General features: G+C 38.8%; 1 protein-coding gene across 1 annotated transcript in view; it reads right to left on the bottom strand.

The window, feature by feature from the left end:
* Positions 1-89: 89 nt before the first annotated feature.
* gabbr1b (gamma-aminobutyric acid (GABA) B receptor, 1b) overlaps positions 90-15,273 on the bottom strand; it is a 35,990-nt gene continuing 20,806 nt past the window's right edge. The window contains exons 10-18 of the mRNA XM_024297002.2: positions 14,561-14,711; positions 14,350-14,482; positions 14,005-14,121; positions 13,320-13,427; positions 12,793-12,886; positions 12,050-12,177; positions 8,032-8,160; positions 6,733-6,876; positions 90-3,055 (exon numbers count right to left, since the gene is read on the bottom strand). Coding sequence (XP_024152770.1) covers positions 2,765-3,055; positions 6,733-6,876; positions 8,032-8,160; positions 12,050-12,177; positions 12,793-12,886; positions 13,320-13,427; positions 14,005-14,121; positions 14,350-14,482; positions 14,561-14,711 — 1,295 coding nt within the window. The 3' untranslated portion in view covers positions 90-2,764. The remainder of the gene's footprint in view (positions 3,056-6,732; positions 6,877-8,031; positions 8,161-12,049; positions 12,178-12,792; positions 12,887-13,319; positions 13,428-14,004; positions 14,122-14,349; positions 14,483-14,560; positions 14,712-15,273) is intronic.

Raw genomic sequence — 15,273 nt, forward strand, 5'->3', positions numbered from 1 at the left:
CTGAATGTCACGAGCTTTTGCAACACCTAAAATACGGACCACTACCTCTGTGTCATTATTTTGGGTGTACAAACGACAAATGTGAAGAATTCAAAAGTGACAACAAAAATGCTGACATTTTATTAATAATGATGTGATGAGAAACATGTTTAAAATGTACATTTAAATCATTTATTAGAAGCTTGTATCCAAAGCAAACAAGCAAAAGCGATGAAAACGTTTGAGGAAGATCAACAAGTGACTGAGGAAGAGTCAAACAGAATATAATAATCTGCTTTTCTATGTTTTTAAATTAAAAATTGAGACTCAACTAATAGCAAAGCATTGAAACATTATGGGTGTGCAAATTTTTTTGGGACAAAAATATTGGTTTTAGCAGTTAATTGCATAAAATATTTAAAATACATAATACTTAAACACCTCCTCAGCTCCTTTCGTTCTGAAGTCCTGGAAACAAACAGTGATGTGGCTGTGTGGGCGGTGAGGAAAATCAACATTTATTCACCACCTTAACTGTATTAATAGCTCTGAATCCGGAGCAGAAACAAAAGAAAACAAAGATGTAAATGTTGGATATTTATCAATAAAAGCCAACATTTGCATCCAATTTCATTAATCGTTTAAACATATTCACAGTAGTTAGGAACTCCTTTGTTCTGGAAACTTCTGATGAATCATAAAGCTTTTACACACATTTTCTATCTGACTTCAGTATTTATTAGTTGACATCAGTTTGATTTGTGGACGTTGACGTTTTGGTCTGCTGTAGATGTTCAGAACAGGATTTTATTTCTGGTCTCAGACACGAATGTGCAGATGCAACAGGGATCTGAAGTGAGTGATTGTTTCCTAGTGTTGTTCTGGTTCCTACAGTGAGTTTCGAGCTCAATCACGGTTGCTCTGAAATCAAACCACTGAAAGTGAAGAGATCTGCTTCTGATGCAAAACTGGAGGTGGAGGGTCGACCTACCGAGGAGATCAGAGAGACACCCTGGGACGAACTTTTTAAATTTTAATTAAGACCTGTGCTTTTTTTCTGTTTGTAGATAATTCAAATAAAATTAGGGAAGTTGAAATTTATTTTAAAAAAGGGAAAATTTACATTTTCCTTAAGTGGGATTTTGATGGTATTTTTAACTTGTCAGGGTCAAACTTGGATTTAAGGTGGAATTATTTCCGAGTTACTCATAAAAAGGTGTGGGATGTTTTTTGCAGCTGACTCATGGAAGAAGTGTCTTCAAATGACACTGATTATCTTTTGATCTGTTTTTAAATTGTTCCTAGTGGTCTTTTGATTTACGATTACCCCCCTCCCTTTTTTTTTGTAGCCAAAATCAATTTTCTAGGACATAGTTTCTGCAGAGCAGCAGTACTTCATAGAAATTCACCTCTTCCAATCACGGCTGCTGAGAGTTTGGAGCACCTAGGCTGCCCAGCCATCACAAATAAGCTTTATTTTCAAATGTATTTTTTTTTTTCGCCTGCTCCTGATTTTTAATGATTTAAATAAAAAATACAGAGAAATGCAATTTTGAGCTTAATTTTCTTTATATGCATGTCTTCAAATGCCAGAAATATGACAGAAGAACATGTTAAAAACACGTTTTTTTGGAGCGGATCTAAAACGAAGGCTCAAAATTGACTGACCGATAGATTTTAAGGTCTAAAAGTGACTGTGCACACACTTTTATTTGGCAACATTTATGATGTTTTTACTGTAAAATGCTAGTAGAAATGCAGCACTCTGTGGAAGGTGAGGTGTTCGTGCACAGCTTCATTTATCGTAATTTTAATGTTTAATGATCCTGAAGTGATGAAGATGTTTGAGGTCATCGCCAGAGCAGAACTAAACAGATGACATTCAGTTTGTGTGAAGCTCACAGATTTCTGTACAAACAAAGAACAACCACGTGTCTTTCTAAAAGAAACAAAAAAAATTGGCTTGAAAAAGTTACTTTCATTTAAAAAAAAAAACAGAAATTAAAGAAATTGGAGCAAAACCGCAGAAGAAATGTGAGAAGTGCAAAACGAGAAGCGCTCACAATAGACCTGGGATGTCAGAGTTTCTGTTTCACAGGTTTATTTCCATCTCTGGGAGAAACTGTGAGATGTTCTTGATACTTTAAACACTGAAAGGAAAATCCAACCGCTAAAGCTGGAAAAAACCAACGTATCTTTCTTCTAATCTGTGGTTGCACCCTTTTTAGACCTCTTTACTGATCTTCTTGGCAATTTTTTTGGATGCACATGAATGATTGGGGAGTAAATACTGTGTATTGTAGACCTGTACCCCAGCAGCTACATCTTTCTTAACTTTTAAATGATTAATTTCTGTAACAAAGTGAGCCAGTCACTGTAAAACAGCAGCTTTGAGGATCCAGAGCCTCAAACTCACAGACAGCCTCCTCCACCGTGAACCTCTGGAGGTCTGAGTCCGCACTTGTCATCAGCAGCTCCAGTTCAGATTCAGCACAGCTCCTTTTTTATACAGGGACACACATTGAACTAAGCTGCCGGAGGTTTTTTTTTTTTTTTTTTTTCACGCGTGACTTCTGCGAAACGGCACGGACCACATAGTCAAAACTCACATGTTCACGTTTTCTAAATCTGCAACACACACTGGCAGGAACACTAACTACCGAGGAACAGCGAGCGCTGCCCTCTTGATCTCGACTGGTGGAAGATCTGCACGTTTGTTCTCGTTGGCCTGTGGAGGTTCTGGTTGGGTTTCACCTGAAGGTGTTCAGAGCTGCAGGAGGGGACGTCACTTGTAGAGCATCTGCAGCCGACTGGTGTGACAGTTGTTCACATTGATCTTGCTGTCAGCCTGGTACAGACTGGAAGAGTTTGAGAAGGATTGTGGGGCGGGGTGGGTGTCACAGATGGGCGCCGGATACCCCGGGGGTGGGGCCAAGGACTTTGGGTCGCTGAGAGTGACGGCGAGCAGGGGAAAGCTGTGGTTCTGGTTTTGGGTGATGGTGGATGGTGTTTTCCTGGAGCGCAGGGCGTGGCGCTCAGACAGCTGGTTCCTCAGTTCAGACACTCGTTCTTCTTTCTGAGGAAACAGAACGGTTATTACGTTAAAAAAGCACAAAGAGACAAAATAAAAACATGTTCAGTGAGTAAAATCGGTTCAAATAGAGCTGTTCAGTCTTATTGATTTGGATTTACACCATTAAAAAGCACTGCTAGAGTGCTGTAAAAAGCCTCATCTGTTATTTTCAGCAGATACACTCACTCAACGTTTACTTTATTTCACATTCTTAAAAGATACTTAAAGGCCTGATCTGATAAAAATCCTGCTTTTTGGCATTTTTCTGATGATGGAGGACATATATTAGCTTAAAATCGTATTTCTGCCTTTTGATGTAGAAGCTACAATGTGCTCTGCTCCATTCTGATGCACCATCTTTGTTTTCCTCATCTAAACTGGCATCTGACTCAAAACTCTACAACTGGATAGCTCAAATTTTGGGATTTGAGCTATCCATGATGATGGGAAGAAGGGGCGGGCTTACTCCACGCCAATTGAGAGGCTGAGGAACTTTTGCTGCTCTGCAGAAACTATGTCCAAGACAGGATTTTTGATTTAGGCTAAAAATGGTATAATCATAATTAAAAGACCACTGGGAACACTTTGAAAATACATAAAAAAATGACTTTAACACTATAAAAGTAGAAACTATAAACAGTGTTCTTAACTGAAACAACACTAAGTCGAAGTAGATTCACTGATAGCTAAGCCAAAGCGGATCATTAAGTTCCTTCATGACTAATATGTCTACTAGCTGACTGCAGACACCTTCAAGATCTAAAAACCAGCCACCACCGCGGCACAACTAACATGGGGTCTGAAGCATTGACTGTATAAGTACGAACTGGACATAGCAAGCGTTGAGTTTCCATTAAGAAATACCTGTCTATTTCTCAATGGAAGTCTATGGGACTTAGGCCTTCTTGCAACCCTTGGCTACTTCCTATTTGGAACACAAAAAGGGAGGGTTTGCTGAGTCCAGTTCCTATGTATACAGTCAATGGTCTCTCAGATCTTGATGAGATGCATATCGACCAACAAAAGATCAAGTCCAAATTACCTCACTACTTAGTGCTCTAAATATGACGTTCGTTATTTAAGGGGTTTCTAGGAAATTTCAGAATCCCTGTAATTTCCTGTAAGTTTCTTGCAAAAATTACTATGCATTGATGCTCACTAGATTTAACTCTTGATGCTATCAGTTTGAATGAATTGTATGGTTATTTCTAATGAATCTTAGGTGTTTTCATCTTCAGAATACAGCGGATTCGTAAATAGTTTTGGTAAAATTATTAGGTTTTTACTTTGGAAATGAGTGTTCTGTTATATTTACAGTTTAAAGAAAGAAGTAGTGTGCATGTTTTTAAAATCCAGGGCACTAGATAGTCAGCCACTATGATCATCTACCACAACAGCTGGAGCAACTCATAGCTGATCCAAGGGAGCAATCAGTCCGGATCAAACATTCACACTGAACAGGATCTTAGGTGGACTGGGCTCCATAGCTGCTTTCACTACAGTGGTGGTGCTTTGATGAAAAACAATTGTTCAGATCTGTCCCAATGAAAGCACCGCAGTGTGTTCCAGCTGCTCAAATAATCTGTTGTGGTTTTATTTTCTTGTACACCGTAGCCCAGAAATGTTACTTTACTTATGAATAAACTGGAAAAAACAGGAACTTTTTTTTTGTACCTTGGTTAATCGGGTAAATCTACTTGGTAAAATGAACAAAAGGTAAAAAAAAAAAAATCTGAGCAGGGTTTTTAATTTTCATAAAGCCACTGCAACATGACAAGCAACAAATGGATGTAAAACTGTAAATAAAATGTAGTTGAGGAGTGAATTTGAACAAATGATTATAAAATAATTCAGTGTAATTTTTGGATGTTAAAAGATACAGATTTCCCTGTGTGATGAGTGGTTATGGGGATCATTGTAAAAGCAAAATGTAAACATGAGATATATGAAATCCCTCTAAAAGTGAAAGATATTTATTTTCCTGCAATGCAGTAATAGCTCTTTTTTTTCTTGTAGAATTCTAAACTGGTTAATTTATCCTGACTTCTGTTCGCTTCATTCACTTTCATTCACCATCTTTCTTCATTTTTTTCTCATCTCTATCTAGAAGATGAGAGTTTATACCAATTATGGTTTGGGCTAGCCAGTTGTTTGTGGTAATGAGCAACTAGCGTTTACAGAACTGGGGGTGTGGCTACAGAAATTAAAGAGGTCTTGGAGCAGAAATGTTAGGACGTAAAATGTTGCTCCGTATTACAAAAATAAATGACGACGCAGTCTTCTAAAGTCCGCTGGGCTTCTCTCTTTTTTTTCTGACATTTCTTAAATTTTGGACAGTTGTGCTGATAAAGTGATGAATATCTGAATATGTAAATCTGATATGGGTCATAGACACATATTCTATTGTATTCTGACCACAAGCAAAATAACTTTGATTAGCTTAAAGATCCATCAGGAGGAAGTTAAAGAGAGACCAAAGGTGAAAACATAGAACAACAGGAAGTTCCAGAAGATTTCAACAGTTATTGGAGCATTCCTGGGGTCCAATTTAACCCAAACAACACATATTACCATATACAATCACCTATTATTGAGTTCTATAAACAACCCATGACAGGTGAAATCCGTGGAGTAGAATTACATATGTCTTAAGGTTAAAAAACACACACTTCATGCACTTTTTCCACACAGACTTGACTATTTTCACTCTTTTCTCTTGTTTAAATGCGTAAAGTTCAAACCATTATAGAAAAATAAATCCAGTTTTATAGAATGCAAATAAAGATCTGACACAAAAATGGAATTTTGAGTTTAGCTTTCTTAATAACTGTGCTCAATCATGAGAAAAATGTTACAAGAATATGCTAAAACACAAAAAAAGACCTTTTAATTGCTTTGGCTCTTTCTGGGAATGAACTGATGTTGGTCTAAAGTGGAAGGCAGAAATACCTCACTTCCAGGAATTTTGGGCTCCTCTTCCGTCCCTTTACACGCCACCACTAATCATTACGAGAACAACTATCTTCTCAGCCAATTACAGTAATGTTTTCTCCTTTAACTTCATGACTGGTTCTCTTTCTGCATTCCAGACGGTTTCGCTGGCCCTCCTTCACCCCAATCTCCACCAGGAGTGATGCTTTGACATGGTCTGGCCCCTTAACCACTATCAGCGTCTAGCCTCTTGGGTTTAATCATCTGTGGTCTGAGCTTAACTCAAGCATGGAGTATGTCCTGGAGCCAAACCGCCAAAAATGTCTGGACGGGTTTGTTTCTGAGCATCTTTCATATTTTAGAGACCTATTCTTGAGAGAAGGACTGTGACTCTTCAGTTCTGTCACACAAATGAACAAGTTTGTAGCTGGTGTGAATCACTTTTCTCATGCAAGTTATTTAAGTGTGTGCTTGTGGGGGGAACAGTTCCTTTAGACTTGCTTTACTACATCAGTAACAGTGCAGCAAACCTTTGTGAATTGAGGAAATGGGGTTTAGCATCTACTCAGAATATCTGAAAGCATCAAAAGTCCTTGCATGATGAAAACACTAACTCTCACAGATATGTTTGTGTATTTTCTTCACATATTTAGTCATAAGAAAATAGGATTACTACTGATCACTGCGATGAAACACCTTCATTGACATATGTGAATCCTAAAGCAGGTGGTAAGAAAAAAGGTTTTGACCTCCTGGATGATCTTCTCCAGCTCCTGGTTCTCTCTCTCCAGCTGGCGGGACTTCTCCTCGTCATGGTTGTTGGTGGAGGAGCCGCTCTTTACCGTCTCCTGAGCATCAGACTGCCACTCCCCCCGTGTGATGAGGCGCCTCATCTACAAGACACATGTGGTATTCTGATTGACCTCTTTTAAGCTTGGTTCAGTGCTGAACAGGTTTTAATTATTCCCCAGATTTGCCTCCATCCATAATCTATATCTTCTGGTTTGGGGTCATTGAGGTCGCTGGAGACCTTCTCTCTTAGTTTCTGTTCCAAGTAAAAAAAAAACTTACTTATGGATCAGTTAATTCCAATCATCAAAATGTCTAGTTTCAGATCATCAGTCGAGGATGAGAGCAAGAAGTTCCAAAACATATACAAAACATATACAAAACGCATCACAGTTTAGTAGTGACATCCTTTTTCATTCGTGGATGTACTGACCGTTTAAAATTTGATCATGAAGGAGAAATAAATATTTGCAGTTTATGCCCAGCTGGAAATCTATGGCACCAAGTCTTATATATATCAGAATAGAGCTGTGATACAAAAACCTGGAGCAAGATTCACAAGATATTCACTGTTTTACATTTTGCAGCAATTGTAGGTGGTGGACATGAGCTGATAAAGAGTAGAAAAAGGAGAAGAAGAAGAAGTAGCCCCTCCTTGCTTGTCCAGTGTGAACACCAAGGGCTAAATATGTGTTCAAGAACCCCCATTTAGTGCATTCTTGAACGTGTGTCACATGAACGTTGTAAACGCAGCACAGAAGTTATTATTTCTTTAATGTATATTTGGTCCTTTATGTGGAGTGTTTATGTGGATGTATCCTTCACCACACAGCAGAAAATCAGATAAAATCTTCAACTCTGTGATCCACGATGAAGGAATAAACTATCTAACTTTGCACATACAGCAACTTCATTTTTAATTTGAGAAAAAAATGCAAAGAACAGAATTCTTTCTTCAAGAATTGTTTGTGAAATGTTTCTCAAAACTAAAATAGGATTTTGATGAACATTTTCTTTGTCTAGTTTTGCTTGTTTTCTTTGTAGAAAAATTGCTCAATGACAAAATCAAAAAGTGAATCCCATTCTTTCTTTTAAAAATATGCTTCTAGAGTCAACTGTTCAGCTGATGTCACACAGGTCTGTACCTGCTAATGTGCCTGGGAAGCATAATTCTGCATTGACCTGCATGTTCCTGATCAGAGGCAGTAAAGTAGTGGTAATATGCTGCCAAATTCTGTATGGTAGGATGGAGACTTCACCTTTGGGATGAACAGAACCACCAGGGTGATGTAGACTGAGAAGACGATGGCCAAGGAGGCAAACGCGAACGATGCGTCCTGTTGGGACGACAGGATCATGGTGACCGGCGCTGTGATCAGGCAGAGCACCTGAGGAGAGAAACGGTTAGCTTAGTTTAGTCATTTGTAAGATAATCTGCCTGGTAAAGTGACACTTAGGTCAGAGAAGATGCTGCAAGATAAAGAGGATGTTTTTGATGCTATTTGAATCCCTGCACATCACTGCTTACTAACGTTGTCTGGGTCCCAAAATGGCAAAATCAGGAGATATCTGTACCGATAAAATAGCGACTGAATTCAACTTAATTTCGTTGGAACCTGAGGTAAGGCAGTTTCTACTGGTGACATCACAGCCTTGTTTTGTCCATCTCTATTTATGTCAATAGGATCCCTTCCCTGTAGATCTGTCTGCACTGTAGACAGCACCTAATTTGAGTTATTGGTAAACATGGCACCTGGATACCTAAGGCAGGAGAACCATTGACTCTGTGGAATATCATGTGACCTTTAGAAAGATGTACAGACTCCCAAAACACATTGTGAGAGTCTCTTGGGAATGTCTGTCTGAGCAACTCCACATCGGAAATAGTATGTTTGTCAAACTTAAAACGCACAAATATGTTGGCAAAGCATTAGGGGGGCACAAAACCCTCAAAAAAGCCTGTTAAATGAAGATAACCAATCATCACACAGGAGCCATCTTACTGATAATCTGTCCATCCGGTGGATGTCCTCAGATGTTGGATGATCTTGAGATAAATATCACTTCAAGAAAAATAAAATCCAGAAAAGCTTCAAAAACAGTTTTGTGATTTGTCTTTACAATTTTTTTTTTTTTTTTAAGAAGAGACTCTTGGGTTCTTGTGTGTATGTTTCATCAATTAAGACAACTTTTGTAAATCAATTTCAGATATTTGATCAGCCATATCTAGGAGGATATAGATTCTTGGCACTTATTTAGGCTGAGGTAATTTATGAGTAAAGGTCAAAGTCACGTTGGATCATCAATCCTTTGGGCATGATGGAGGTGCAGGATAACCCGCTGGCATGAAAGGGGAAATTTCCAGCTGTTCATGTTCATCATACAGTAGCAGAACAGCATTTATCAAGCGATCAGAGATAATATAACCTTTTTCTTTGACTCTTGACGCTTGTTTCTGTAGAATGCAATCATTCTGTTTTAGACCAACAGGAAGACCTTTACAAACCACAAGAACGCTCTTCAGACCCAGATCTAAAACCGGGTGGAGTCTTGGCCAATCAGGCGTCTTGTCTCATCAGAATCTGTGATGAACGGAAACTTTCTCAACAAAAACAGCCGTCTGTTATCAACCAGAGACTGGTGGTCCCACAGGTTAGGGTTTCTTCAGTAGTGATCTGAATGACGCACATCACCTTTAGTAATGCCCTCAAAAGCCTCCAGAGTTTCCACAGTTCTGCTCTGAAGTGTTTGTCCTCTGACATTCAGAATGCTTCATGTTAACCAACATTTTTTTTGTCTATTTTGAGTAAAAAAAATGATGCCAATACTCAATAGTGCCTTCATACTTGCCAATACGTCAAGTAATTTTGTTTCAGCTGATTTTTGGGGCAAAGAAAGGGTGACATCTAGTGGCCACATTAGGTATTGTACCAACAACAAATCATCAGTTACATTTTATTTATTTGTTTAACCTTCTGTTAAAATTTAAATACTATTGCAACTTTTAGAGTTTGCACATTTGGTTTTGCTAAACATTTAATGTTTGATGAATAATGCTAAATATATTTTTTTAATCAGATAAATACAATTATTCAGCTGATTTTTATCTTTTATGTTGTGGTCTTTTCCTTGCTGCATCACGATTCCTCACACTTCTTTATCACCTCCATCTTTATGTCGTTTTACTGATTTCTTCCTTTGTTTATCTGCAGAATCTCTGCTCCATCAGATGACTTTTGTTTCAACTCCTCACAAAGAGTTAGGATTAATAAATCGACAGAAGAGCTTCTCCGTCACACTGATTTGCTCTGGTTAAAGAGAAACGTGTCAAACTCCCTTCTTTGCGGCAGCAGAACAAAGCGATGCTGACAGCCTCCCTGTCGGTGATTCTCCTCAAAGGTGACTTAAATGACAGCACGGGGTCACGGCAAAGAGATGCCGCTGACGAATGATCTCCTTTTTGTTTCTGTGGAAGTGAGCAGCCTTCAAACGCCCATCCCTACCTTTCCAAAAACTGTCAGCCGGAGCATCAGTGGGGCAGCAGCAGCAGATATAAATATAGAAGCGGCGGATCTCGTGCTGTCAGAAGCGCCTCGGCTCCACCTGACTGGATTCACAGGCTCACCTGCAGCTCTCCTGGCACTGCTGTGACCTCTCAGGGGGATGAAAATTCATGTAATCTGGGTGAAATCTGAGCCAACGTGTCAGGTTTGTGACAGCTCGAAGGGAAGGGGTCTGGTGCACAGTACAGGCTGAAGTCACCTGGGATGGAAAGCATCTGATGGATGTCAGCTACCAGATGCTGGAGAGGGACGAGTCTGATTTATTGTTTCATATTGCAGCATTTCAATATGTTCTTGCACAGAAATGGAAACAGTTGAGCCGCTTTTACATTCATTTTATTTTTCATTTGAATGCATGCTGTGCTGTGTATGCTGCATCCACCAGAGGTCATCCACCAGTCTGATCATAGGCATAATGCTCCATCAGAATACACATATTTGTAGAGCCAGTGCTGCAGCAAAATGATATTATTTGGTTTCTTGGTTTTGATTTACTGCAGCTCATTCTTGTCACATAAATCATCTATTTCCTTGTAACCTCTTTCTATACAGGAGATACTCAGGAGTTGTGAACTCATATTCTTGTCAAAAAACTTTATTTTACCCACATTGTCTCCATTTTGAACATGCGTTCGTGGATTTAATGGAATTGCAATTGTTCAACCAACTCAGTGGCCTTGTGGTAGAGTGCCTGTCTTGAGATTGGATTAAAACTGCAGTAAAGTCTAAAATGGGTCCCTGATTGACTCTCAGCATTCAAGTCCCACTCCTGTCATGTTTTGATCTACTGAAAAATTGGACTCAGTAGTCTTTTAATTAGGATTCTGTGGTTTTTTGCTAAAATTGAAAACCCCCTATGTCATTTTATAGTTTCTGCAGAGAGAAATTTGGCTCTGAGTTGTGGGCGGGACCGATGCCCTGACTTCCCATCATCCCTTCTTTTGCACTAGCTTACAGCCCCTCTCACCCCAACGTAAAATTACAGGTGCGACAAAAATGGTGAGGGATATTGGTGCTATCCAGCCATACAGTTTTGAGTATTTTCTGTGATTTATTTTGTTATAAGTTTACTCTGTCATTTTCTTTACATTGGAAACATGTTCTGTTTGGCTTCCACCAACATGAGAATTTGGCATTTCAATCTTTAATCAATTTATTCATTTTTCTTTCTAAATTTTACATCCACAAATTCAAATTTTCTAACAAAATTCCTAAATTTTCCTTATTTCTGGTGGAGGCCAAACTATATGTTGAATGTGAAATGTCTTGAAATTTGTTATCAATACAAAATAATTAAAAACTGTAAACTCTGCAATTTCTTTGACCTTAATTTTATTCACTTACTGTATGACGTTTCTTGTGTATTTCTACCCCTGGCATTTTATTTTACTTTATTTTGCGTAATTTTTTATTTATTTATTTTTATTAAATAGTTTTCTAATGTTTGTATACACGTACATGGCTATTTTGCACTTTTTTCTGTGTTGACATTGATGTTTGCAATAAAGTTATGAAGAAAAAAACAGTTTTGAGCTTCTAGGTCACAACTACAAACCGTTTCAAATGGAATTCATTCTTCTAAATATCAACCTTTGAACTGCAGTTTCTTGGAGTGACTCTTGGAGTTGGAAATTACTGGTATTTATTGTAGCATTACAGCTTTCAAACTCCCACATAGAATCATATCATTCAAAAGGAAGTGAAACAAACTTACAGCTACATTGTAGATGGCCATGCCGACAGCTCGGTGATCGTTGATCTTCTCCGTGGAGATGGATTTGGTTTCATAGGCCAGGAAGATGCCGAGCAGCAGCAGAAGTCCTTTATAGCCGTACACCACCCCTGCAGAAAAACAGAAGAGTGATAGTCAGCAGCTGACAGATCACTCAAGAGGATTTATTTTTTCATGACAAGGTCACAAATGTCAAATTCTCCCCATTTATCACATTAATATTTTTCAAATATGTATATGTATTTTATTTGGTCATGTTCTGGTTAATTTATTAAATGTTTAAGTTTCTGTCTCCCAATATGCTCTTCTCTATGAAAATTCATAGAAGCTTGCAATTTTTATTTTTGTAAAAAAAAAAAAAAATATATATATATATATATATATATTTTAAATATTTTTTCCATCTTTTTCTGTACAATTTCACTGAAAAATATAGAGACATACATTAAAATAAAAATGATGTAACATCCACCCACTTGTGTTTAAAATGCATGAAATAATCTGGACCAAACGCATGATCTGTGAAAGAAATCCATAGTAAGCTAATAATACTTTGACTTTTGACTGTTGCGAGAGGATTTTAGACAACAACTTCCTCCTTCACTTTGTAGGGAATAATCCCTCTGTCTTTTCTATTTTTAGCTCAAACATAAAATTTCTTAAAGAATCAGTTTGTTCAAAGCATGGATGAGGAATTTTCCCTTTTTGGCTGGAGATCCACTCACCAAGCCAAGTGGTCATCTTCTCTGAGCTGCAATGCTCCAGGAGAGGCTGGATCAGGACATCCAGGTCCTCTTTTGGAGCTTCCCTTGTGAACTTCTGTGAACACATTTGAACAAACAAGACGAGTGTTATCACAAAGAAAGCTGTCGCCGTGGAGAACAAGGAGAAAAATACACATGTTACATCACAAATTAGTGAAAAACAAAACATCTGAGTGAAGGAAATTAATGCCAGAGAAACTGTCATGACAAGAAAATAAAGAAAAACGTTTAGGGACCCATTTTGTACACACTTTATTAAAAAAAATGTGAACGGATTTCACAAAATCTCTTGAAACTCAAATTTATACAAACAAAAGGAGTAAAAAATAATTTTAGAAATGAAAAAGTTCAATGAGCTGAAGCTGTAATGCAGTAATTCTGTGCTAAGAAACACAAATATAACCGATTTACTTCAAAATGCTGGTTTCAGCTGCCAGAATAAATCAGATGTTAGGAAAAGTCAAGATGAGCCGACAGGACGATCCTACCTCCACAGTGATGTGCAGAGGATCCACTATTTGCCAGATCATCAGTAACAAGACATCCACGGCGAGCAGCACTCCCACGGTGGCGTACAGTTTCCAGGAGTCCAAGTGCTGCAGGAAGACAGACTGACAGTCACTCGGAGGATCCAACACATGTTCTCTTTAGCTCCGAAGAGCTGTCGGAGTCGCAGGGGAAAATGATCCATCTTTCACAGAGACGAGGTCGGCGGGCTAAGAGGTCCCTGAATGCACCAAAGGACACCTACACCCTCTTTCTACAGATTTACCTCCTCAGTCCAATAACATGCTTCATAGGATGATCGATTACTCTAAATTGTCTCTGTATGACTGTGAGTGTGTATGTGTTTGACCCGCCTAAATGCCCCAACAGTATCCAGGTGAGGCTCTGGCTGCCCCGTGACCCCAAAAGGGTTACAGCAGGTTAGGAAAATGGATGGAATAAAAAATAGATTAAGAAAGCAACAGTTTTTATAGAGAAAAAGGAAAACACTTTTTATTTATTTTTTTGTAAAGCATTTTGGCATTGGAGCATTCAATAAAAATAATTTAATTCATTCATTTGCATGACCATTGGGGTTTTGTTTTTAAATTGGAGAACAATCAAAATCTGATGCCAAAAGGGAAGATTTCAAAGGAGGTTTCTGTGTGGATTTGGTGATTTTTTTACCTTCCTTTTTTCCCTCTTTTCATCTTTCTTGGTGAAGACCGTGTGGACCCACCAGATCTTGGTGAACATGCTGCCGTATGCGAGGCTGAAACCCAGACCGAGCAGCCACAAGCGGAACTGCAGAGACGGAGGGAAAGAAACGGTGAAGTCAACGAAAATTAGCAGCATCTCCCTTGTGCACAAACACAAACAAACAAAAAAATAGCATTTTCAGATTCCTCCACGCTTCCTGTCATTTGAGGTCAAAGTGTTTACCTACTTTAGCTGGTCAAAACTAAATCTATCATCCAGAAGTGACATGAAATTACAAATTTGAACCAGATGCAGTGGCAGACTGAAGCGTACCTGGCAGACGACAGGAAAGTGCCTCCTGTGCACGTGAAGGCCGTCGATGCCCAGAGGGAAGACCGCCGCCAGAGCCATCATGCAGCCCACGGCGGTCATGTTGTTCAGGTAGGGCTGAGAGTTCTGGATGTATCTTCAGAAAACACACTTTAAAATGAAATCGTCTATTGAGGAGCGTTCATACGTTTCTGAGGGAGTGATGCTGCGGTACCTGACTCTGCTGTTGTAGATGTTGAAGGTGAGGCAGACGATGCCCAGCAGGATGCCCACCACAGCAAACACAGACATGGACACAAAGAGTCTCTGGGACAGGTAGCGAAACTCCTCAATGACCACAGTCTGATCAGCAGGGGGTCCTTGTCCTGTTAAACACCAAGACCACGGTCACATGCGGATGAGGAAAAGCCTTGCTCATTGCATAGGGAATCAATGCTTCAGTGTGGCTCCAAATATATGGAGACTTTGGTTAGTTTCATGCAATCGTATCACATACAACTTTTTCTTTTAAAGACCAGGACTTTAAATCTACTTAAAACAGACCAATAGGTCACAAAAGCACAACTTGTGCAAACATCCAGACAGGAATTTCTTGGTCCAACCACCTATTGGAAGTTTTCTTCTTCAAACTCTGGTTTACATCCCAAAATATTGGGAGGAAATGCCCACCAATCGTAAGGAGGAACAGCAGCCATGGATGAGAATGATTTCCTGTATGATTGAGGTCGGGATGACCTACATCTGACACACAAGACATCTCTACTGATTATTGTAAAAAGAAAAAAAGGTTGCAAAATAGCATGTGAAAAACACTCCAATTCTCTCTTTTTTTTTAAGTAATGAGTTTTTCTATCATTTTAGGTCATTTTCACTCAGAAACTGGTTATTCTTAGAAGAAAGAATGATCAACGTTGAGTTTAGATAGAT

The sequence above is a fragment of the Oryzias melastigma genome, linkage group LG13 (assembly GCF_002922805.2).
Source record: "Oryzias melastigma strain HK-1 linkage group LG13, ASM292280v2, whole genome shotgun sequence".
NCBI lineage: Eukaryota > Metazoa > Chordata > Actinopteri > Beloniformes > Adrianichthyidae > Oryzias > Oryzias melastigma.